The following is a 27,388-nucleotide window of genomic DNA, read 5'->3' as shown; positions in this document are numbered from 1 at the left end:
GATAGATCTGAGTGATCGCCGTTCCATTGTCTCAACATGCACAACTGAAGAGGTCTGAGATGGAACCTGGCGTATGTAATGACATCTATGCTGGATACCATGAGCCCAATCGCCTCTATACACCAGGCCACAGATGTCCTTGAGGAGGTCTGAAGGACAAGACAACGGGACTCAATCTTGCAACGTCTCTGATCTGTCAAGAATATCTTCATGGCTGAAGAATCTATAATCGTACCCAGGAATTCCACCCTGTTGCTGGCGACCAGGGAACTCTTTCCTTAGTTTATCTTCCACCCGTGGGATCGAAGTAGAAGGAGAGCCCTCGAATGATCCTCTGCGAGACTGTAGAATGGAGCCTGGAGCAGGATATTGTCCAGATAAGGAGCTACCTCAATTCTTCTGGCTCTCGCTACCGTGAGCAGCGCTCCCAGGACCTTCGTAAAGACTCTTGGGGCAGGTGCCACACCAAACGATAGGGCATAAACTGAAAGTTTTGGTCTAGAAATTCAAATCTTAGGAATCTGAAGTGATCCGAGTGGATTGGTACGTGAAGGTAAGCATCCTTAAAGTCTTTTGTCGTCATGAACTGATCGTCTCCATTTTGAACGATGGAACTGACAGAAACATTAGGCACTTTAGGTCCAGAATTCTTTGGGACCACGAAAAAGTTTGAATAATACCATTAGACCTCTCAGAGAGAGGAGAGATCCCTCACGCACCCTAGGAAGGTGTCTCTCTTCTCTGGACTTGATGATAGGTTTGACAGGAGGAACCTGCCTCTGGGCTGATGGGTCTTGAACCCAATTCTGTAACCCTGGGCTATGACCTCCAGAACCCAAGGGTCCTGAACGTCTCTCATCCAGGCCTCTGCAAAAAAGAGATAGTCTACCCCCTATGCAATCCAGAGATTGCCCCTTCATGCCGATTTTGTCTCGGCGGGCTTCTTGCTCTTCTTGGATTTGTTCAAAGAGTTAGCAGGCTTACAAGATCCCTTGGACTGCTCTTCGCGGCAGGCTGCTGGTGCTGCGACTTGTCTGCACAAAAGGTACAAAAAGTAGACCCTTTAGGCTTATTCTTCTTATCCTGTGGCAGGAAATCACCCTTGCCACCCATGACCGTGGAAATGGAATCCAGGCCTGGACCGAAAAGAACCTTCCCTTTGAACGGGAGGGAAAGTAATCTAGACTTGGAAGTCATGTCAGCAGACCACAACTTTAACCACAGAGCCCTACGAGCTAATACAGAAAAACCTGATGTCTTAGCATTCAGGCGAATAATCTGCATATTTGCATCACAGATGAACAAATGAGCTACCCTTAAAGCCTGAATTAGTTCCTGTATCTCCTTGAAGGGAGTCTCCACCTCGACTATAGCTGAGCGTGCATCATACCAATAAGTAGCAGCACCTAGCACCACAGCGACTGCCGCTGCCGGTTGAAAAACTAACCCCGTGAGTTGGAACATCTTCCTCAACATGGACTACAAATTTTTATCCATGGGCTCCTTGAACGAAGAACTATCCTCTAGCGGAATAGTCGTTCTCTTAGTGAGCGTGGAGATAGCACCATCCACCTTAGGAATGGCCCCCCACAGCTCAAGCTGCGAGTCCGGAATGGGGAACAGCTTTTTAAAAGAGGTAGAAGGAGAAAAGGATGAACCAAGCTTCTCCCACTCATTCTTAATAATATTAATCATTTTAATGGGGGTCGGGAAAGTCTGAGGTACCACCCTGTCCTCGTAAACCCTATCTAGCTTAGGGATTGAAGGTTCCTCTGGAAGTTTCAGTTCAGGAACCTCCAGCGTAGCAAGTACCTCTTTAGCAGAAAGCACAAATGCTCCATCTTAAACTTCAAATCTGGCTCCTCCGCAGATGGAGGTCTAGAAGTCGCCGATTCCGACCCAGAGAAAACGTCCTCCGAAGAGTCGGAGTTGTCCTCATCAGCTGATAATCCGTCTCTTTAAGCAATTGTCCTTACTCCCTATATAACCTCCCACTTCTCTTACCTCATTGCTGGATTAATGTTTTCACATCCCTGCATGAGAAAGCTTCTCAGCCAATCTGCTATCTCACATAGGGGAATCATTCTCCTGCTACACAGAGCAACCACTTCCTGTGCTGCAGCTCTCTCCCTTTCACACAGAACCACCTGTGTGCAGGACTGACATCATCAGCTACTGCCACAGCTCTCACCTCTCACTCTCAAGCTTGTTACCTGCAGTTCAGCATTCTCATACACGCTGAACTCTTCTGTTCCTGGGAAACCTGTAGCAGCACTGGACTCTAACTGACTAAGGTCTAAGGCAGGTTGTATAACTTATCTTATGCTAAGTCAATTTAGCTTTATGCTTAGTAACCTGTGAATTGTTACTGAAATCTCTCTCATTTATACCTGATTGTATTTGTATGGTTACCTTCTGCTTAAAGCTATAACCTCCAAGTCTGCAGTGACTCTGGAGAAATAGTTTATAGGCAAACATTAAGACAGATAGTTTAATATTGCCACTTGCATATTGTAATTAAGCTATCTGTTACATCTATCACTTTGCTTAAGTTAACCTATTCAAGTAAGCTGCATAAATTCTACAGAACTGCTTTCAGGAAATCCTCACAAAAACAAGTACACTCACACTTTTTGTTCAGGGTTATAACAGATTAATCCAGCCTAAATTTGTAGAGGTTGAAAGCAGTTATGGAATTAACTGAAATCACTAATCAAGTCACAGCACTTTCACAGCGTATGGATAACGTTACCCAGTCAATTAGAGAATTGCAAACTGAGTATCAATTGTTGAAAGATTGTGTTAGAGAAATGTACGCTTCAAAAACCGCTCAACCTGAACCGCAAGTGTCATTACCTGATAAATTTAGCGGTAATAGGTCTAATTTCAAAGAATTTAGAAATGCCTGTTTACTCCTGTTTGAACTCAAGCCTAAAACCTATAGCACTGATCGCCTTAAGGTTTTAACCATGATTTCCTATTTAAGGGGAGAGCCTCGCAGCTGGGCTGATAGTTTATTTGAAAACCAAAATACCTTATTGGATTCTTTTCAAGACTTTCTAAAAGCACTTTCTTCTCTGTATGACGATCCTTTCAAGCAGGAATCTGCTGAGGCTTCACTCAGGGCCTTAAAACAAGGCCGGCATCCTGTGGAGGATTAAATTTCACAATTTAAAATATTTGCCATTGAGTCAAAATGGAATGAGGCGTCACTGAGACACCAATTTTGAAGTGGGCTTAGTGAAGATATTAAGGATGAGTTGTCCCGCACAGGCGTACCCCAGAGACTGGAGGATCTTTGCAATCTCTGTACAACTATAGACCGACGACTACGTGAGCGTAAACATGAGAGGTCTAATACGTCAGCTCCCTACAAAAGGTTCACCCCCTCTCCATCAAGTTCCAAGGAAACTGAATCACCTATGGAAATAGGTTTTATGCATGGTCCTCTCTCCACTGACGAGAAAAGTAGAAGGCGGGCATTGAGACTATGCTTGTACTGTGCCTCCCCAGAGCATGATGTGTCATCTTGTCCACTTCTTAAAAAGACAAAAGCTGGTAAGATAGAATTTAACACACTTAGTCTGTCTCTATCAAAACATACTCATTCTCATATAACGTTACCTCTTACTTTGCAGTGGGATCGCCACCACATAGAAGTTGAGGCTCTTATTGACACAGGAGCGTCATCAAGTTATATTGATATTCATTTTGTCAATTTAAATAAAATTCCCTTCCTAGCAAAACAGTCTCCTGTCTCCATTAATTTAGTTGATGGCTCTTCTCTCTCCACAGGCCCCATTACACATGAAACAACACCTTTATTACTCTGTACTAGATCTGGACATAGGGAATCGATATATTTCGACTTAATTCCAAGTCCTCTATACCCAATTATCCTTGGGTTGTCTTGGTTACACATACACAAACCAACCTTTGACTGGTAACGTATGACTGTTGATTTAACTTCTTCCTACTGCACTCAGACTTGTTTTCCATTACCTCATATTTTACTCACAAAGGATGTTATATTACCTAGTGATCTAGAGGATTTTCAGGATGTGTTCAACAAAACAGAGGCACAGGTCCTACCGCCCCATAGGTCATACGATTGCCCCATTGACCTTTTGCCTGATGCAACAATTCCCGTTGGACACATATATCCTCTATCAAGACCTGAATTAGATCACTTAAAGTTATACCTACAAGAAAACCTAGCAAAAGGTTTTATTAGACCATCCACGTCCCCAGCTGGAGCTGGAATCTTTTTTGTTAAAAATAAAGACCAGTCACTTAGGCCCATAATTGACTATCAGGAGCTAAATAAAAGAACAAAGAAAAAACGTTACCCACTCCCGTTAATACCCAAACTTATTGAGAGGTTACGCACTGCCAAGATCTTTACAAAATTGGATCTCAGGGGTGCATATAACCTCATACGAATGAGGGCTGGAGATGAATGGTTGACAGCATTTAGAACTCGATATGGCCTTTACGAATATACTGTCATGCCGTTTGGTCTTTGTAATGCTCCAGCAACATTTCAATGCTTTATTAATGACATCTTTCATGACATCTTAGACAATTTTGTAGTCATGTACCTAGACGATATACTTATCTTCTCTGAATCCCAACAACAACATTTAACTCATGTTAGAACAGTATTAGCTCATTTAAGACAACACAAATTGTACGCCAAATTAGAGAAATGTGAGTTCAACAGTCCTGAAGTGACATTTCTGGGTTATGTTATCTCAAGCACAGGAATCACTATGGATGATTCAAAAATACATGCTATAACACAGTGGCCAACTCCTAAAACCAAGAAACAGGTACAGAGGTTTCTTGGCTTTGCCAACTTTTACAGAAAATGTATACATAATTTTGCACACACGGCTAAACCTCTAACTGACCTAACTAAGGGAAAAAACTCATTTTACTGGACTAAGGACTGTGAAAGGGTATTCGAAAAACTAAAAACAGATTTCACCACAGCACCATTCTGCAGTTCCCAGACCCCAACTTACAGTTTATTGTCGAAGTGGACGCATCAGATTATGCTCTCGGGGCTATACTCTCGCAAAAAACATCTTTAACAGATAAGTTACATCCAGTAGCATATCTCTCCAGACTCCTGTCTCCTGCTGAACGCAATTATCCCGTGGGGGAAAAAGAATTATTGGCAATTAAAACTGCATTTGAACAGTGGCGACACCTTCTAGAAGGTGCTACTTTTCCCTGTTATAGTTATAACTGATCACAAAAACTTGCAATATTTACAGCAGAACAGAACCCTATCTTGCAGACAACTACGATGGAATCTATATTTTTCTCGTTTTGACTTTCTGATTATGTACCGTCCGGGAAATCGTAATGGTAAAGCGGACGCACTATCCAGACGGGATTCTAGACCTTCTTCTGAAGAAGTTCCATCCACAGTCATTCCTAGTTCTAAAATTCTGGGATTACTTATATCCTCACATCCTGAATTCCAAACCTGTCAAACCCAGGATTCCTCAAAGCTATTGCATCTCTTGCAAGCAAAGGTGGACGGCTTATACTACCATGGAAACCTCCTTTACATACCACCGCAATATAGGTTACAACTCCTTTACTCCTGCCACGACTCTCCAACATCTGGACACTTAGGTCTTAATAAAACTCTGGACTTACTACGACAACACTATTGGTGGCCAGCGATGACCTCAACAGTTCAGGAATACATTGCACAGTGTACAACCTGTTCTACTTCCAAACCATCTCGTCATTTCCCTGTTGGGTTACTCCAATCTTATCCAGTACCCGAAACTCCCTGGAGCCATATTGCTATGGATTTTATCGTTGACCTCCCAAGCTCTTTTTCCTTTTCTACAATACTAGTTGTTGTAGATCTTTTGAGTAAAATGGCACATTTTATTCCAGCAGTTGGGTTGCCGACAGCTCAGGAAACCAGTGAGTTATTCATTAAAGAAGTTGTTCGGTTACATGGACTTCCCACGGTGATACTCTCGGACAGGGGTTCACAGTTTACCTCACGTTTTTGGAAATCTCTTTGTCAAACTCTGCATATCACTCAAAAACTTACGACCTCTTACCATCCCCAATCCAACGGGCAAGTGGAACGAACCAACCAATGGTTGGAGCAGTATCTGTGTTGCTTTTGCTCAAATCAACAAGAAATGTGGACAAAGCATTTAGCTTTGGCAGAGTTTGCCTACAACAATGCTACCAACTCCTCCACTCGACTTAGTCCATTCTACGTCAACTATGGCTTACATCCTAGAATCTCTTTTTACCCATACTTACCAAGTTCCAACCCAAAAGTGAATGATACAGTTAACGATATCTCTCAAACTTTCACCATTGCTCAACAAAATATACAACATGCTCAAAATTAGCAGAAAAAATACTATGACTTACGTCACACTCCTCAACCAACGTATCAGATAGGCCAAATGGTATGGTTGTCAACGAAAAATTTAAAATTACATACTCCCTCAAAGAAATTGAGTAAATTATTCATTGGACCATTTCCAATTGTGGATATTAAAAATCCTGCTACTGTTACACTTCGTCTTCCCGACATCTATAAAATTCATCCCACATTTCACGTCTCTCTGGTAAAGCCTTGTCTTTCTGACAAATTATCTGCAAATGCAGTCTCGCATACAGTCTCACACGATCAAGAGTATGAGGTGCAGTCTATCATTGACTCCAGACGTAGACGCGGGACTCTGGAATACTTGATTCACTGGAAGGGCTTTGATCATTCTGAGGATACTTGGGAACCAGCTGCTTCTGTATTTGCTCCGAGATGTGTTTCCCTGTTTCATCGCCGAAACCCAGACCGTCCAGCTCCCTGAACCCTCGTGGTGGGTTCCTTTTCGGGGGGGGCTATGTCAGATTCTACAGTGTAACTTATGCTGTCTCTTTAAGCAATTGTCCTTACTCCCTATATAACCTCCCACTTCTCTTACCTCATTGCTGGATTAATGTTTTCACATCCCTGCATGAGAAAGCTTCTCAGCCAATCTGCTATCTGACATAGGGGAATCATTCTCCTGCTACACAGAGCAACCACTTCCTGTGCTGCAGCTCTCTCCCTTTCTCACAGAACCACCTGTGTGCAGGACTGACATCATCAGCTACTGCCACAGCTCTCACCTCTCACTCTCAAGCTTGTTACCTGCAGTTCAGCATTCTCACACACGCTGAACTCTTCTGTTCCTGGGAAACCTGTAGCAGCACTAGACTCTAACTGACTAAGGTCTAAGGCAGGTTGTATAACTTATTATCTTATGCTAAGTCAATTTAGCTTTATGCTTAGTAACCTGTGAATTGTTACTGAAATCTCTCTCATTTATACCTGATTGTATTTGTATGGTTACCTTCTGCTTAAAGCTATAACCTCCAAGTCTGCAGTGACTCTGGAGAAATAGTTTATAGGCAAACATTAAGACAGATAGTTTAATATTGCCAATTGTAAATTTGTAATTAAGCTATCTGTAACATCTATCACTTTGCTTAAGTTAACCTATTCAAGTAAGCTGCATAAATTCTACAGAACTGCTTTCAGGAAATCCTCACAAAAACAAGTACACTCACACTTTTTGTTCAGGGTTATAACACATGGAGTGCCATGCAGGACCGCCCCTGCACTAGAGAGAAAATGCGCCAAAATGGTCTGCATCAACCTATCGCTAAGAAACTGACTGTTCACACATTAACAGGGACTCATCTCACACATGATGCAGCATAAAAAAACAAAAACAATATTATGCATAAACCCCCCTGTTCAATAACCCCCTTTCCGAGGGTATTACCCTTGATTCTATACAGATAAAGGAGACACACTGTGACTCGGTCTTCTTACGTTATCATATGTGTAGAAATGAAACGATCTTACCAGAATCTACGCCGTGGAACAGGAATACAGCCTTTCAAGTGTGACAAGGTAGTAGCATTGCTCCTGACATGGACTTGCTGGGTGATTACATATACCTGTGCACCCCTCCCTTGTTCCCAGTTTGTCTGGCTTTGAGAGCCTGCATTGTGTGACTGTGTTAGGGACTCAGGTGTTGGAAAGGACCTTGACGTGGTGCCTGAGCTTGTCCCATTTTGCCAGATGCGGTGACTAACCTTTCCATTTTAAATCTTAGCTGTGAGCTAGCTGGTGAGTGATGGGTTTCCTTTATGTGTTGTATTTGTTTTGTAATCCCCCATGATTCTTGCACCCACTCCTGTCTGGGGTTAACTGCCTATGACTCCGGTGACAGCACAGCTTTTTGTGAGTTCTATTTAGCACCCAGGGCTGGCATGCTGCTGGGTCATGGGATGTGTACCTGGTCCGGTTTTGGAGTGCAGTCCCCTTTCCGTGTTTTGTATGCTGCTGGGTGATTACATATACTTGTGCACCCCTCTCTTGTTCCCAGTTTGTCTGGCTTTGAGAGCCTGCATTGTGTGGCTGTGTTAGGGACTCAGGTGTTGGAAAGGACCTTGACGTGGTGCCTGAGCTTGTCCCATTTGGCCAGATGCAGTGACTAACCTTTTCATTTTATATTATATTAGAGATAGAGGTATATACAATCTGTAAGTCAGGGCTTTACAAATTTCTTTTAATAATACTGATGAGCCAGGCACATATATATGTTTTAATTTTTAATAAAACTAGGCAATATGATTTGTCAACAATACAATAAATATTTTTTTTTTTTTCCAAATAATTTTTATTTGAGAATTAAAGGCATACATAACATGCAAAGTGATATAACACATCATTAATGAAATACCAATACCATATTGTATGGAGTTTCTATACATTCAAAAAGAAAGATGCACAGGTATAGTGAAGTCATCAAGTGCCTAACGTTCATTTACCCTCTTGCAGGACACATGAGGCCACTCTTCGACCTCATCTATATATTGTCAAAGTATGGAAGTTCTTTTTCCAGCAAGAGAGATCACATTTAAATCTCAAAGAACAATCTCATATTTTAAATTTTAACGTAAGCTGTAATATATCCCCTTCCTTGCTATAGACAAAGTATAAAATATACACTCCCCTAGTGATAAGTATTGGCCACCCTTGGGCCACCAGGAAGAAAAATATAACAATAGCGGGGGGGGGGGGGGTTTGGGGGAGGGACTGAAAGGATCGCTCTTGTACGGTTGAAGAAGAACCTGGACCCAATATATAACATGTAAAAGTGGTCCCTGTAAGGATGTAAAATATATAGCCCTTTTAATCTCTGTTGTGAGGAACATAAAAATATGTACATGGATCTCATATAGAAAGAAAATTGATTAACACTCTAGTAGCCTAATAAAAATCTTCATACTTATTGAGATGCTTTATGATAGGTTAAAGGTATAAGATCTGGGTATATCCATACTATTAAGTTATCTTCATTGCTGAGCATCTGCAAGTCTCACATCCCTAGTAGCGAGCTAATCCATGTTTATATGTAAAACAGCAAGATTAAATAGTTAATAGTTTCTGTGGCTAACTGGGGATTGCCTAGTGGTATATGTGAGCAATTAAGTTTAATAGGACTCCATAACCTAACTTTAGTCATCTAGGGCAATCCTGAATCTTGAGGGGTGTTATGATGGGGCTGAAACTAAGGACCTCCCTACATATAACTAAACCCAGAATGTGAAATTATCTTCATGGCTTTTTCTAAGGTATACGGGAGAGTAATAATCTATTGTTTTCTAGGAGGGTAAATTAAGGTATTTTACCGGAAGCTAAGACATGGAAGCAGCCACAATATGATTATATATTCCAGGTAAAAATATCATTAGATTGGGATAAACACTCTTAACATTTAAAAGTCTGCAGCCCTTAAACCCCCTCCTTTCTCAAGAGCGTAGTGTCATAAGAGTATGAGGAAAATAAGTAATACGTTACACTGAGTTCAAGACAGGAAGCTAGCAGTGAGCATTTGCAATTCCTAGCAAAACTACCAAATCTTGTGAGCCATACACATGTGGGACAAGGTTTAAACATTTAAGCAGAAAATAAAAACATATGGACCGAAAAAGCAAACCAAAAAAAACAAGTAAACTAATAAACAGCTACAGAATTAACATTAACAGACTTTGCCCTGTAACTATATGCATATTAACACAAGGCTCTCCCAAACAGGGCTGAACGTTAAATGATAACTGTTCTGAGTAAACGGAGGCATAAACAGTCTTGAGAAGATGGATCTAGTGTGTACATATTCTCACATGAGGCAAACAGTCTAGTTCAATGTCTGGAACGGGCCCAAATAGACCATCTCTCCTCCCAAGCATATTACCTTTACCAACCAGTAAGTCATGGAGAACTCCCAGTCTATTACGTCCGCCTCTCACAGGCTTCTGCATATGTTAAAAGCTGACTGGAGGTGTTGTGTGGGTCACCCGGTACTAGATCTGTATGGAAACCTCCAGGGTGGTTATAGCAGCATCCTCTGTCATGCTGTCTGGGCACTCTGTTCTGGTATTCCAGGAGGACAACTCCCGTGAGGTAAGACGTATGTGAAGGTGTAGATTTCCCCTGTCACCTCCGCTAGACCTTACACAGAGTTCACTGGTATTCCGGGGTCCCAGTAGAACAGTGGCGGAATCCGCAGTAGGTCACCACTGCTGAGCCTTAGCAACGTATGTAATACAATACATTCACATGTGAATCTGTCTCCCGTGATGTAGACCCACAGATCACAGCTGAGTCCTCCGGAGTAGTGAAACATGGCTGAAATTGTATACTTGCCGGTTTCTGATCGCGAGTGTTGAAAACAGGTACCTTGATGATACTGGACAGTAAGTTTGCTTGTAGATCTAGGCTGCAGCTCACACTCTGCTTGCGGTACCGACCGCATAATGTCCTCTGCAGTGTTCTCCCCCTTCCACTCAGCACCATTTAGGAATGCGGATCTCCTCTCCAAACTGATTGGGTGCCCCTTCGGATCGCCGGGCGGCTTACACATAGTGGTTAGATCACTGTTTGGGAGGTTTTCATCATGGGGTGAACTTTGCGGATGTTTGATAGATAGAATCCCAGCATGTGTTTGGATCGGATACATTAGGGGTTCGGCTTGTAGTTCCTGCGGCACTTGCGACTCTCCTTTAAATCTTGCACATATGCCTTTTAGGGAGGCAAATTCCCCATCTAAGATTGCGCACAGCTTATTGAAGTGGGATTCCAGCATGGCTGTAACGTCCTGGCCGATCAGTTTAGTTTCCAACGCCATATTGAAAAGACAGTGCTTGAGTTTTGAGCATATACGTTATGTCCCTTTTCCCTGTAGGTAGTCGTATTTCAGATGTCAGGGAATATGTAGTAGGTTATTCTCTTTTCGTTTCTTTTTCAAGAATTATCAGTGGCTATGCACTGAATGTTGTGTAGTAAATAGTACTACTCGTAACCCCAGTCTCCCAGGGGGGGGAGTATGCGAAAGCCCCGGCTCCAGAAACTGCCAAACACTTTAGAAATGCGGCAGCCTTGAGGCCTAGCTGCAAAACATAGACAGAGCGGTCAATCCAGAGAGATTCCCCCAGGACTGTCAATTTCTTGAATCTTGTAGTATCCCTCTGGCCCTCATCTACAGGATTAGCAACTTTTGTAAAGAAAAACAATAAAATATTGTAAAAAAACACTGCAGTAGAACCAGGAGCTCCCACAAAACACGTCCTGTCTCTGCAACTGTAGGCTCCACCCCCCCACCTTTTCATTTTAAATCTTAGCTGTGAGCTAGCTGGTGAGTGCTGGGTTTCCTTTATGTGATGGACTTGAGAGCAGTAAAGCAGGCAGCGAAACTCGTCAACGCTGATTGCTTATGGAGCTGTTAATCTGAGTCGGGATGGGATCGCAGAAAGACTCTCCCTGCATCTCCGGACTCTAACATTCAACCATGCTCTCACTGAGAGGCTGACAGGACTACTTAAAACTCCAGTCCCATTTCGTAGAGTACTACCCTCCTTAAGGGAATCTTCTGACACTTCTCTGCCAACCTCCTGTGACGAAAGGCAAGGAATGACTCAGGGATGAGGGGAGTGGGGGAGGTATTTAAGCCTTTGACTGGGGTGTCTTTGCCTCTTTCTGGTGGCCAGGATCTTAATTCCCACAAGTAATGAATGAAGCAGTGGACTTTCCTTCCATTAAGATGGAAAAAATGCCATCCTTTAAAATCATCAATATAAAAAGCAGTTCAGTATCCCTTTAAGAAAACATTTTCCTTATTTTAAAGCTATGTATGTCTTGTATACCCTCTGCTATATGCATGTACTATATGTGTTCTGCATAAAGAATGGGGAGAAAAAAAATCCTTTAAAGTTGCACGGTTTCCAAGTTGAAAGGCATGGATGGTAAAAACAAACCACCTTCTGCCTAAAGAATCTGCCAGCGTATACCACAGATTGAATATTATAAAATGTACTGTAATCTACATTCTGCTAGGGGTTCCCCTGGTCATTGTTAAATTAATAGTGCAGTGTAGTCAGTGATGATAGCATTTAGTGACCTAGCATCTGGCCTGCTTCTATGTGCCAAGGATCTAGAGCAAACAACCAATGTTTACAGCTTCATTTAATGGACACATTGGAATCCCATTGCTCTCCTTGCAGATGTCTCATGACTTTTATGTTTCTTAAAAGCTGCTGTGAGTGCTTTCAGATCAGAAATTTTGCCCAATAGAATAAAATTTCATTTTTTACTTACAGCTACATATACATGTTACCCTTCCTAATTCTATGTAATAAAACACATACATTGATATTGTTTCTTGGAACAAAAACACAAATTCTAGCATGCAATAGTCCTGCATATTTTTCCAATGCCTTGTTAAAGATCACTACAATCCATTGCATAACAAAGCATAACAAAATGCTCTGACAGTCAAGGTGTTAAGGGACTTCTATAATCTGCAATTTGATTATAATACAAATATATTTGCACTATGACCCTTTTAATTGTTAAACTGTCAACCGAGCAAAAATCCATGTATATGCTGTCAGCATTTCAAGTTAATCTGCCAGTCAGATGTATTTTTTACAATGAAGCTTATTTGGAAGTTAAATATCCAGTTTTCATATTCTGTCTTTCTCACCGATCACCGCACAACAATGTTATGGTTAACAGTTTCAGTATTTACCAACAATGCAACTTTGTAGATTTGTATATGCTAGCATTTGAGGTTTTTTAAATGTATCCAGTCATAGCACATGCACGGATGCATTCTTATATTGTGCCTAAAGCACAGTACCCCAGTCATGACAGTATCCTACAGAACCATAAGAATATATTGCTGGGGCCTGTTTAGGGAAAATATTAATTATTTTCTAGCTAAATGTGTAAAACAGAAAATACCCTTAAACTTTAAAGTTACTTCCTTGATTGGACCATGTCGCCCAGAGCATGTATTAAGCAAATCTTTTTATTAAAGGGTCATGAAACCCAAAAATGTTATTTCAGATTGAACATACAATTTTAAACAACTGTCCAATTTACTTCTATTACCTAAGTTGCTGTGTTCTCTTGGGATCCATTGTTGAAAAGCATACCTAGGTATGCTTAGTAGCTGGGAGTTAGCTATTGATTGGTGGACGCACATATATGTCTCTTTTGATTGGCTTCCCAATGTGTTCAGCTTTGAGTGCATTTGAATCCTTTAGAAAAACTGGGTTTTATATGGTTTTTCTATTTTGTATTAATATACAGTAAGGCCCATAAATACTTTTTATTGAGACCCCTCAACAAAGGTATTACAATTTGTCAAAAAGTTTTAGGATTTCACAATTTTCGCCTTTTTTCTTATTCTTATCTCCCTCATGAGGAAAATGGCCTTAGATATACCAGGGCCCATTTATCATATTCAGGCAGAGAATGTTCCCAGTCAGTAACCTTTCCATCCATTTCAAGCATCCTCTCCTTCTCTCTCACAACCAATCGCACAAGAACAGGGCTTGTCAGTCATCCCAGTAATCTTTCTGAAATGATTTGGTGGAGAGGTTAAAGGGCCTTTATGCACTCATTTTTTTTCTTTGCATAAATGTTTTGTAGATGATCTATTTATAAAGCCCATAAGGTTTGTTTTTTTAAAAAATGTATAATTTTGCTTATTTTTAAAGAACATTGCTCTGATTTTCAGACTCCTAACCAAGCCCCAAAGTTTTATTTGAATACCGCCAGCTACCTTCTCCAGCTTGCTCCTGTTTGTGTAAAGGGTCTTTTCATATGCAAAAGAAGAGGGATGGGGGGGAGTGTCTTATTTCCCACTTGCAGTGGGCTTTCCAACTGCATTTTCAACAGAGCTAAACTGAAAGCTTCTAAGTACGTTTTTAAACAATTTTATACTGTATTTTTATATCGGTATCTGTGCATCTTATTCTTTATAGTAGTGTCTATTTCATGCAGTTATATGAAAATGAGTGTATACTGTCCCTTTAAGTAGCAGCCTGCACTACTAGGGCTCTGAGCTACATCCTCAATGGAGCCCAAGTTTTTTCCTGGTTGTCACTTTGGTCTTCAGTTTAATTCAGATCACTTGCTATTCATACATTGTAACTAACCCTATGGGGAAAATCTATCAAGATTGCAGGTAGACAAGTTCACTAATAGGGATAAGGACAGCTTGCAAAGGCCACATGGGATGTATGATCGCAGGGCAAAATTTAATTTCACCCCATGTTCTTGCACAACCAATTGTGCCTGAGGTGGCAGAGGCAAAAAAGTAGTTTCTGCTTCATAAATTTGTAGTTGCGAATGCAACTTAATAAATCTTCACTATGCGATTTTCTTTTTTTTTTAAATATTTAAGTGATATTACCTTAATTGTACACATACAGAGATTGTTATTATTGGCTTATTAAATATTAGCCGCTATAATTTAATTTTGCTTTGGCCATGCATGTTTTGTTTTCTATTAAAGCCAGATAAAACATTTTTTATAGCTGTTTGTGTGTTTATCCAATCAGAATGTTAAAAATGTTGTATAGTTGTAATTAAGTTGTCTTAAAGTGTCATTATAGTGTAAAATTACATGCTTTCTTTTGTCAACATTCAGTTGAACCCGCCCCCTCGGAAAAAATGCAGGGTCATAGAATTATATTGTAAAACCTTGAGCATGAATTGGCCAAATAGAGAGAATTTAACAACCAGCACATTTATTGTACTTTAGTGAAAATAATTTTTAGTGCACAAAGCAGCACTTCAAGTGGACTTGATAATTTTTACAATATTTCCTAAGAAATACAGCTTTTAATTCTTATCCAGGGCAACAGAAACTGAAATTAAATAAGAGGATGTTAGATAGATATATCCTAGGAATTAGAAGAATGCCCTCGCAGCATCCATTACTTAAGTTAAAACATATATTTTCTGCTTCCTTGTTTACTAGAAGTGGCAGTTGTTCTTATAGCTCCCTCTTCTTCCTCATTTCACTTTTTATCCAGTTCGCCCAATATGTACATTTATTTAACCCTTTCTTTACTCTACCTCTATGCTACCTTTTAAATTATAAAGTGTAAGTTCCACCAAGCAGATCCATAGTTGTATTTAATTTCCTAAGTACTTTTTTCTGTGTTTTTTTTTAAGGTCACTATGAAGAAGAATACAAAAATCAGCTTGCACTTGCACAGTACTTCAAGAAATTGGGAGATCACTGGCTTTCAAATCACTTTTTTGAATGCTGCTTCCAGACTGCTAAAAAAATAAATGTTGATGGTGGTCGAAAAAAAGCTGAAGCGCATGCAAATCTCGGCCTCGTAGATGAAGAAAATGGTAAGAAATCAGTACTCAACTTCCACAATCTTGTTGTACATAGCAAACCACCCGCTTCGTCTGACACCTTCTTTACATCTTTTACTGTGGTGTAAGGGTCTAAACCTTTTTGATTTCTATACCCAGGGCTGTACATTTTGACTAATTTATTAGTCCAGCGCTAGTTACAATTTGTAGCCGATAAGTAAGAATTAAGGCTTCTTCCTATATTTAACATTGCTTGGACATTGTTCTTTTCTGATTAGTAACTTTATTCCCCAAAGTAGTGATATTCTTCCACTCTTGTATAATTTCATACAGTACCACCTCTATGCTAATGTAAAGATAAATGGCACCACCTCTATGCTAATGTAAAGATAAATGGCACAACCTCTATGCTATTGTAAAGATAAATGGCACCACCTCTATGCTATTGTAAATATAAATGAATAGATTGATAGATGCGCGCGCACACATACACAACTACCTCTCTGTCCTTACACCTGCTAATTGGTTATTGAGCATTTCTGCTTTAAATATTAAAATGCATTGCCTGAAAATATTTAGTTAAATGTTTCAAACTTAAAGTATGAACTCCGATGGTCTGTGTCAGCAGTTTGAGGTAATTCCTTTCATAAGGTGGTGAGAGTCCATTATCCATTACGTTCAGGATTCAACTTCTGGCCACTAGGAGGCAAAAATTCCCAAAACTTCCAAGATCACTTCATCCCTCACACCTCACTGTTATTCCAGTTGTATCTTTGCCTCCCAGCAGGTAGGTGAAGAATTGAGGTAGCTGATTTGAGGCCCATTTTCCCCCTCAGAGTCCTGCTACTGAGAGACAGCGTTGATATTGGAGTAGGGGTAATTACACAATTACTTCCATTGAGGAGTTAGTCACAAGCCTGCCACAGTTGTTGTAAGGACTGGTTCCTTAGTCTTCTCATGTTGGGTTCATCAATATACTCCTCAATTAAATCCTTTGCTGTAATGTGCTCAGGACTGGATGGGCTATCTACTGGGAGCAGTCTTTTCTGCAGCTGGTAAGCACAGTGAAGTGGGTGCTTTGCAGGTAAGCCTGATTACATTGGTATACACATAGACCACAGGCTATTAGCAGGTCTTTTTGACATGTTACATTATCACTAGGCGACTTAAAGGGACAGTTAACCCAAACATTTGCTCCCATTTAAATTGTTCATAATGATCCATTTTACCTGCTGGATTGTATTACATTGTTTACAAGTAGCTTCTTTACCCCTATTTTGGCCTTTGAAATAGCTGATTTAGCTTGTGTTTTCCCAACCTATACTGGAGTCTCAGCTATTAAATAGCCTAAGTAAACACAGCCAGCAGAAGACATTAAACTCACAGTGGGGTGCAGGATAGTTAAGTTATATAATTATACAGTTCCATTGTTCTCTCTATGTATTGAGCTTTCTTTTTCCAGACAAATATAAGATAAGGAAGCAAGTTTGTGTATACAAAGTGATAACATAATGAGATCTGATATTACCTGAAGCTCAACCCACAGTAATAAGCTTCATATACACAAACAAACCTGAAAATGCAATTTCTCATACATTTTATACTCAGCAGATGGTTTAACAAGTCATTGAAAATACATTAATATTAAACATTTTTTTTACAGTGTACTGTCCCTTTAAAGTGATGGTAAATTTTATACTATAAGAATGTTGCAATAAAAAATATATTAGTTTGCAAGTAAAACCACATAATTGTTTTTTTTAAGTGTATATATCTTTTATAATAAAATGTTTATAATACTAATTGGTATTGTCTATTCCTCTGCCTCCCCCCCCCCCCCCTTTATTTCCTCTTTTGGCTGGGCGGTTATGTATAGAACAGTCCCACCCACACTCTACATAGGCTTTCTATGGGCTTTAAAGGGGCTGGACTTCAAGATTGTTAACTGACACACATGTTGATTGGATGTTCACTTGTCATAAAAAAAATCCATGTGGGCCGGCATAACATTGTAATAGCAGCATTATTATATGCACTAATTTAACCCTTTCACAGATGGATTAAAAACAAAAAAGCTACACATACTTTTTTTAATGGCAAAGATTACATTTATGGCATTTGATTATTTTAAGTTTACCATCACTTTACCTTATACAAGACATTACCATGTTCACATTAGACTGTCACTGTTTTTATTGTCTGTTTTATTGGAGACTATTAGGGGCAGTAGAGGTCTCTTTATTGAATACACACTATTTTCTTTTATAAGTAATTACTTTAAATCTTTTTTCTCCTGTTAAGTGTAGTTAGTCCACGGGTCATCCATTACTTATGGGATTATATCTCCTCCCTAACAGGAAGTGCAAGAGGATCACCCAAGCAGAGCTGCTATATAGCTCCTCCCCTCTACGTCATACCCAGTCATTCTCTTGCACCTAACTAATAGATAGGACGTGTAAGAGGACTGTGGTTGTTATACTTAGTTTTTATTTCTTCAATCAAAAGTTTGTTATTTTAAACAGCACCGGAGTGTGTTGTTCTTTCTCAGGCAGCATTAGAAGAAGAATCTACCTGAGTTTGTGTATGATCTTAGCGGTCGTAACTAAGATCCATTTGCTGTTCTCGGCCATTCTGAGGAGTGAGGTAACTTCAGAACAGGGGACAGCGGGCAGGGTTCACCTGCAAGGAGGTATGTTGCAGTATATTATTTTCTAAGGAATGGAATTGACTGAGAAAATACTGCTGATACCGATGTAATGTAAGTGCAGCCTTAAATGCAGTAGTAGTGACTGGTATCAGGCTGATATGTATGTATGTTTACACTGAGGTATTTCTAGGGGAATGGAACTTCACTAAGAAAATACTGTATACATTTAACTTATATTTGAGCCTCCACTGCAGTGAAAGCGACTAGCAGCAGGCTTATTAATAACATTTCATAATTTTATATTTAAAACGTTTACTGGCATGTTAATCGTTTTTTGTGAGGTACTTGGTGATAAAACTTTATGGGCATTATTTTTCCACATGGCTGTCGTTTGTTTATGAATAAAATCAGTTTACTGAGCTTCCCCACTGTTGTATTATGAGTGGGAGGGGCCTATTTTGGCGCTTTATTGCGCAGTAAAAATTCAGTCACAGTCTTCCTATTTCTTCCTCCATGATCCAGGACGTCTCTACAGAGCCCAGGGGTCTCCAAAACTAGTTTTGAGGGAGGTAATCACTCACAGCAGACCTGTGGGAACTGTGCTTTGACTGTGATAAAAACGCTTATATTAAATTGTTATCCGTTTTTGGGTACTAAAGGGTTAATCATCCATTTGCTGGTGGGTGCAATCCTTTGCTAACTTAATGCATTTACTGTGAAAATTTGGTTGCTATAACTAATTTGGTTCATTGTTATTTCAACTGTGACAGTTTTTTTTGTGCTTCTTAAAGGCACAGTAACGTTTTTTATATTGCTTGTAAATTTATTTGAAAAGTATTTTCCAAGCTTGCTAGTCTAATTGCTAGTTTGTTTAAACATGTCTGACACAGAGGAATCTCTTTGTGCAATATGTTTAAAGGCCAATGTGGAGCCCAATAGAAATTTGTGTACTAATTGCATTGATGCTACTTTAAATAAAAGCCAATCTGTACATGTAAAGAAAATTTCACCAGACAACGAGGGGGAAGTTATGCCGACTAACTCTCCTCACGTGTCAGTACCTTCGTCTCCCGCTCAGGAGGTGCGTGATATTGTGGCGCCAAGTACATCAGGGCGGCCCTTACAAATCACTTTGCAAGACATGGCTAATGTTATGACTGAAGTATTATCTAAATTGCCAGAATTTAGGGGTAAACGCGACCACTCTGGGGTGAGAACAGAGTGCGCTGATAATAATAGAGCCATGTCTGATACTGCGTCACAATTTGCAGAACATGAGGACGGAGAGCTTCATTCTGTGGGTGACGGATCTGATCCAAGTAAACTGGACTCAGACATTTCAAATTTTAAATTTAAGCTTGAGAACCTCTGTGTATTACTAGGGGAGGTATTAGCGGCTCTGAATGATTGTAACACGGTTGCAATTCCAGAGAAAATATGTAGGCTGGATAAATATTTTGCGGTACCGACGTGTACTGACGTTTTTCCTATACCTAAAAGGCTTACAGAAATTGTTAACAAGGAGTGGGATAGACCCGGTGTGCCTTTTTCACCCCCTCCTATATTTAGAAAAATGTTTCCAATAGACACCACCACACGGGACTTATGGCAGACGGTCCCTAAGGTGGAGGGAGCAGTTTCTACTCTGGCTAAGCGCACCACTATCCCGGTGGAGGATAGCTGTGCTTTTTCAGATCCAATGGATAAAAAGTTAGAGGGTTACCTTAAGAAAATGTTTGTTCAACAAGGTTTTATATTACAACCCCTTGCATGCATTGCGCCTGTCACGGCTGCGGCGGCATTCTGGTTTGAGTCTCTGGAAGAGACCATTAGCTCAGCTCCATTGGATGAGATTATAGACAAGCTTAGAGTCCTTAAGCTAGCTAATTCATTTATTTCTGATGCCGTAGTACACTTAACTAAGCTTACGGCTAAGAACTCCGGATTCGCCATTCAAGCGCGCAGAGCGCTGTGGCTTAAATCCTGGTCAGCCGATGTGACTTCTAAATCTAAATTGCTTAACATACCTTTCAAAGGGCAAACATTATTCGGGCCCGGTTTGAAAGAAATTATCGCTGACATTACTGGAGGTAAGGGCCATGCCCTGCCTCAAGACAGGGCCAAACCAAGGGCTAAACAGTCTAATTTTCGTGCCTTTCGTAACTTCAAGGCAGGAGCAGCATCAACTTCCTCCGCTCCAAAACAGGAAGGAACTGTTGCTCGCTACAGACAGGGCTGGAAACCTAACCAGTCCTGGAACAAGGGCAAGCAGGCCAGAAAGCCTGCTGCCGCCCCTAAGACAGCATGAAGTGAGGGCCTCCGATCCGGAAACGGATCTAGTGGGGGGCAGACTTTCTCTCTTCGCCCAGGCTTGGGCAAGAGATGTCCAGGATCCCTGGGCGTTAGAGATCATATCTCAGGGATATCTTCTGGACTTCAAAGCTTCTCCTCCAAAAGGGAGATTTCATCTTTCAAGGTTGTCAGCAAACCAGATAAAGAAAGAGGCGTTTCTACGCTGTGTACAAGACCTTTTAATAATGGGAGTGATCCACCCAGTTCCGCGGTCGGAACAGGGACAAGGGTTTTACTCAAATCTGTTTGTGGTTCCCAAAAAAGAGGGAACCTTCAGACCAATCTTGGACTTAAAGATCCTAAACAAATTCCTAAGAGTTCCATCGTTCAAAATGGAAACTATTCGGACAATCTTACCTATGATCCAAAAGGGTCAGTACATGACCACAGTGGATTTAAAGGATGCCTACCTTCACATACCGATTCACAAAGATCATTATTGGTACCTAAGGTTTGCCTTCCTAAACAGGCATTACCAGTTTGTAGCTCTTCCCTTCGGGTTAGCTACGGCTCCAAGAATCTTTACAAAGGTTCTGGGCTCTCTTCTGGCGGTACTAAGACTGCGAGGAATATCGGTAGCTCCATACCTAGACGACATTCTGATACAAGCGTCAAGTTTCCAAACTGCCAAGTCTCATACAGAGTTAGTTCTGGCATTTCTAAGGTCGCATGGGTGGAAGGTGAACGTAGAAAAGAGTTCTCTATTGCCACTCACAAGAGTTCCCTTCTTGGGGACTCTTATAGATTCTGTAGAAATGAAAATTTACCTGACAGAGGACAGGTTAACAAAACTTCTAAATGCTTGCCGTGTCCTTCATTCCATTCAACACCCGTCAGTGGCTCAATGCATGGAGGTAATCGGCTTAATGGTAGCGGCAATGGACATAGTACCTTTTGCACGCCTACATCTCAGACCACTGCAATTATGCATGCTAAGTCAGTGGAATGGGGATTACTCAGATTTGTCCCCTATGCTGAATCTGGATCAAGAGACCAGAGATTCTCTTCTATGGTGGCTTTCTCGGCCACATCTGTCCAGGGGGGATGCCCTTCAGCAGGCCAGATTGGACGATTGTAACAACAGACGCCAGCCTGCTAGGTTGGGGCGCTGTCTGGAATTCCCTGAAGGCTCAGGGATCATGGACTCAGGAGGAGAAACTCCTTCCAATAAACATTCTGGAATTAAGAGCGGTTTTCAATGCTCTTCTGGCTTGGCCTCAGTTAGCAACTCTGAGGTTCATCAGGTTCCAGTCGGACAACATCACGACTGTGGCTTACATCAACCATCAGGGAGGGACAAGGAGTTCCCTAGCGATGATGGAAGTCTCAAAGATAATTCGCTGGGCAGAGTCTCACTCTTGCCACCTGTCAGCGATCCACATCCCAGGCGTGGAGAACTGGGAGGCGGATTTCCTAAGTCGCCAGACTTTTCATCCGGGGGAGTGGGAACTTCATCCGGAGGTATTTGCCCAACTGCTTCGGCGTTGGGGCAAACCAGATCTGGATCTCATGGCGTCTCGCCAGAACGCCAAGCTTCCTTGTTACGGATCCAGGTCCAGGGACCCGGGAGCGGTACTGATAGATGCTCTGACAGCACCTTGGGTCTTCAACATGGCTTATGTGTTTCCACCCTTCCCGATGCTTCCTCGATTGATTGCCAGGATCAAACAGGAGAGAGCATCGGTGATTCTGATAGCGCCTGCGTTGCCACGCAGGACCTGGTATGCAGATCTAGTGGACATGTCGTCCTGTCCACCATGGTCTCTGCCTCTGAGACAGGACCTTCTTATTCAGGGTCCTTTCAAACATCCAAATCTAATTTCTCTGAGGCTGACTGCATGGAGATTGAACGCTTGATTCTATCAAAGCGTGGATTCTCGGAGTCAGTGATTGATACCTTAATACAGGCTAGGAAACCTGTTACCAGGAAAATTTACCATAAAATATGGCGTAAATACTTGCATTGGTGCGAATCCAAGAGTTACTCATGGAGTAAGGTTAGGATTCCTAGGATATTGTCTTTTCTACAAGAAGGTTTAGAAAAGGGTTTATCTGCTAGTTCGTTAAAGGGACAGATCTCAGCTCTGTCCATCCTTTTACACAAGCGTCTGTCAGAAGTTCCAGACGTTCAGGCTTTTTGTCAGGCTTTGGCCAGGATTAAGCCTGTGTTTAAAACTGTTGCTCCGCCGTGGAGCTTAAACTTAGTTCTATTTTTAATGGCTATTTCCTCGGCTCGAAGAGTCTCTGAGTTATCGGCCTTACATTGTGATTCTCCTTATCTGATTTTTCATTCAGACAAGGTAGTTCTGCGTACTAAACCTGGGTTCTTACCTAAGGTAGTCACTAACAGGAATATCAATCAAGAGATTGTTGTTCCATCATTGTGCCCTAATCATTCTTCAAAGAAGGAACGACTTTTGCATAATCTGAACGTGGTCCGTGCCCTGAAATTTTATTTGCAGGCAACTAAAGATTTTCGCCAAACTTCTTCCCTGTTTGTCGTTTATTCTGGACAGAGGAGAGGTCAAAAAGCTTCGGCTACCTCTCTCTCTTTCTGGCTTCGTAGCATAATACGTTTAGCCTATGAGACTGCTGGACAGCAGCCTCCTGAAAGAATTACAGCTCATTCTACTAGAGCTGTGGCTTCCACTTGGGCCTTTAAAAATGAGGCCTCTGTTGAACAGATTTGCAAGGCTGCAACTTGGTCTTCACTTCACACCTTTTCGAAATTTTACAAATTTGACACTTTTGCTTCTTCGGAGGCTGTTTTTGGGAGAAAGGTTCTTCAGGCAGTGGTTCCTTCCGTGTAAAGATCCTGCCTGTCCCTCCCGTCATCCGTGTACTTTTAGCTTTGGTATTGGTATCCCATAAGTAATGGATGACCCGTGGACTGACTACACTTAACAGGAGAAAACATAATTTATGCTTACCTGATAAATTCCTTTCTCCTGTAGTGTAGTCAGTCCACGGCCCGCCCTGTTTCTACGGCAGGTCTAAATTTTAAATTAAACTCCAGTCACCACTGCACCCTATAGTTTCTCCTTTCTCGTTTGGTTTCGGTCGAATTACTGGGTATGACGTAGAGGGGAGGAGCTATATAGCAGCTCTGCTTGGGTGATCCTCTTGCACTTCCTGTTAGGGAGGAGATATAATCCCATAAGTAATGGATGACCCGTGGACTGACTACACTACAGGAGAAAGGAATTTATCAGGTAAGCATAAATTATGTTTTTTCAGTGTGTGCGCTTCTTCTCACTTTAGCACGTTTCCTATCATTTAGATGGGCTACTACTTTGGCTGCTCTGTATATCTTTTGTGTTTCACTGTGCACACTGCCTTCCCTACGTAATTGTTTTTTCTGACGCTCGCTACCAAGCCACACACCCGTATCGGTTTAGCACGCTACATACTTTTCAAAGCTTCTTGGGGTGATGATTTTTTCTTTGCCAGTGGTCGAGTATATCTGATTAGGTAAATTCCCTATAAAAACAATTTAATGTATTTTTAATATGCATTTAATATGCAAATTAAACCTGTGGTTAAACTATTTTCTCCTTCTTGGAGTCTTAACTTGGTTTTGAAGATTTTTGCAGGCTCCTCCTTTTGAGCCTATGCATAAAGTGGATATTAAGCTTCTTTCTTGGAAGGTTCTGTTTCTTTTGACTATCTTTTCTGCTAGAAGAGTCTCTGGGGTCAATTTATTATAGTGCGAGCAGACATGATACGATGTAGCGTTTCATGTCCACTGCACATTGATAAATGCCAACAGCATATGCTGTCGGCATTTATCATTGCACCAGCAGTTCTTGTGAACTGCTGGTGCAATACCGCCCTCTACAGATTCACGGCCAATTGGCCGCTAGCAGGGGGTGTCAATCAACCCGATTGTATTCGATCGGGTTGATTTCTGTCCTCCGCCTCAGAGCAGGCGGACAGGTTATGGAGCAGCAGCCTTTGGACCACTGCTTCATAACTTCTGTTTCCATGTTGCTGGAAACACGGGGCATCAAGCTCCGTATGGAGCTTGATAAATTGACCCCTCTGAGTTGTCTGCTCTTTCATGTGATCCTCTTTATCTTATCTTTCATCAGGATAAGGCAGTTTTAAGGACTAAATTTGATTTCTTGCCTAAAGTTGTGTCTTCAGACAATAGCATTCAGGAAATTGTTGTCCCTTTTTTGTTTCCTAATCCCAAAAATGCTTCAGAGAGAACTTTGCATAAGTTGGATGCTGTTAGAGCATAGAAGTATTATGTTGATGCTACTAAGGATTTTAGATAAACTTCTAGTTTGTTTGTTTGCTTCTCTGGTTCTAGGAAAGGGCAAGGTTCTTGTTTGAAACTTCTGATTCATAAGACTTACTTGGAGGCAGGTCAGCCTCCACCTAAACTGAATATGCTCATTCTACTAGATCAGTTGCCACTTCTTGGTCTTTCAAGAATGAGGCTTCTGTTGACAGCTACTTGGTATTCTTACTTTTAGTTTTATTAATAGTTAAAAAAAAATTCTGGTGACAGTTCCATTTTTTGCACTTTTATTTTCCCTGCTTTGTTCTTTCCTACCGTTCTTTGCTATTTCTCCTTGCTTGGTTACACGCCAGACTGGCATACCAGGAAGGTGGGAGGAATGAAGTGCTCTTGGAAGTTTTGGAATTCTTTGCCTCCTCCTATTGGCCAGGATTTGAATCCCATGTGTCATGGCTTGTGGACTTTAACCACCATGAGCCAGATTATGTGTGGAGTGCTAACGTTTATCCTGGGTGTTTGTGCTCTTCGGGTTTACCGCTGGTATTAAAAGTTGAAAGTAAACACGATTGCTTGAGCGCTATCACGATTTACACTAGAATGATTACCGTGTCCTTAGAGCTCTGGTTAACTGTTTTGCAAAACAAAATGTCACAAAACACATCAAAATACATTACAAGGTACAGTTACACTCATAATAACCATCTAATAAAAATTATTACAAAAACATTATTGCACACAAATATTATAAAGGCTCAAAGATATGAGATCTCAGAAATTAGAAAAAAACGGCAGGAAAAGGTCTTTAACACACACACACACACACACACACACACACACACACACACACACATATATATATATATATATATATATATATATATATATATTTGTGTGTGTGTGTGTACATATGTATTTATGTATTTATAATTGTATGTATGTATGTATACATATGTACACATATATATGTGCATTGGATCCCTTTGCCGTTAAGTAGGTAAAAACCTATAAAAGCATATTTATGCAATATTCATATTTAATAAAGTGTTATATTGTGTATTTACTGTAAATATTTCACATTCCAACATTCTGCACATAACAGAATATGTTCTAAGTATTTTTAAGTAGATATTCTTATATATATCTGTATATATCTATACCTATATATAATCTGTTATTCAGTTATATGTAGAAATATGTATTTATAAATAAATAGAACATATTCTGGTATGTTAAAAACATTGGAATGTGAAATATTCATATTTTCATGTCGCGTTAGAGCACATAAGAATATGCGATCGGGTTTGCGCGAGAGTAGGGTGTTAGGGTTTTTTTCACTCTTTTTGCTCCATTGATTTGAGGGAATACGTGAATGTGCATGCGATTTTCTAAGTTCGACTTTTTGTGCTCGTTGGGTTAGTGAACGTTCAACTCATAATACTTACGCAACCCGACGATTGCAAAAAGCTGAACTTCTAGTTCAGTTAACGCTCAAGCGGTAGCATTAATTAGCTCTCCACTTGTATTCTGACCCAATATGTTTTAAAATATGGAGTTTTAAAATGTATCACAGTCTTTTTACTTAAAGGGCCATGATACCCAAATTTTGAAACACTTGAAAGTCATGCAGCATAGCTGTAAAAAGCTGACTAGAAAATATCACCTAAACATCTCTATGTAAAAAAGAAAGAATATTTTACCTCAAAAGTTCCCCAGTAGCCACATTCCATTGTAAAGGACTTCTAATCAGCAAATCAGTATGTCTGACCCGGGACAGCTAAGGGGTTGAGCCTCGTGCACTCTCATGTTATTTCCCTATTCAGTTTAAGGAAGTTTACTATGAAATCTCATGAGAGTTAAGTCAAATCTTATGAGATCACAGTAAAAGAGTTCATGACCTCAGCACTGTTGATGTTGATTGGCTGCCGATCATTTCTTCATTTTTTTTATTTCTTTTTTTACCTGCAGCTGGGCAGCAGCTGAGTATAACTTTTTACACAGAGCTGAGCTGAGGAAGTTGTGAGGTAAAATATCTTCCTTTTTTACATAGAGATGCTCAGGTGATATTTTATTGTCAGCCAATGATCCATAACACTGCAGTATCAGTTATAAACATTCACATAACCTATTTATGTTTTTTTTGTTCCATCAATCTCCGTTGTAATGTCATATATTAATTTTTTTGATAATGTACATGCATATTTGGTTTCTAAATATTTGATGCTCCTTATTTAAGCTTGTCTCTTTCTCTCTCATGTTAATAGACTGAATTAACTTAAAGACAACTCTCACATAGCCCAAATTCTTAATCTATTATTATCTATTATCTATTATTATTATTATTTTAAGTTATTTGTAGAGAGTCACAGTTATATTTGCTTTTAAAGGGTATTTTGGTTGTTGCCCCTGCTCCACT

General features: G+C 40.5%; 1 protein-coding gene across 1 annotated transcript in view; it reads left to right on the top strand.

Annotated features, from left to right (window-relative positions):
• TTC29 (tetratricopeptide repeat domain 29) overlaps positions 1-27,388 on the top strand; it is a 779,602-nt gene that overhangs the window by 173,177 nt on the left and 579,037 nt on the right. The window contains exon 5 of the mRNA XM_053703717.1: positions 15,578-15,763. Coding sequence (XP_053559692.1) covers positions 15,578-15,763 — 186 coding nt within the window. The remainder of the gene's footprint in view (positions 1-15,577; positions 15,764-27,388) is intronic.

The sequence above is a fragment of the Bombina bombina genome, chromosome 2 (assembly GCF_027579735.1).
Source record: "Bombina bombina isolate aBomBom1 chromosome 2, aBomBom1.pri, whole genome shotgun sequence".
In the NCBI taxonomy this organism is placed as follows: Eukaryota; Metazoa; Chordata; class Amphibia; order Anura; family Bombinatoridae; genus Bombina; species Bombina bombina.
This window is presented reverse-complemented; position numbering and strand designations above follow the sequence as displayed.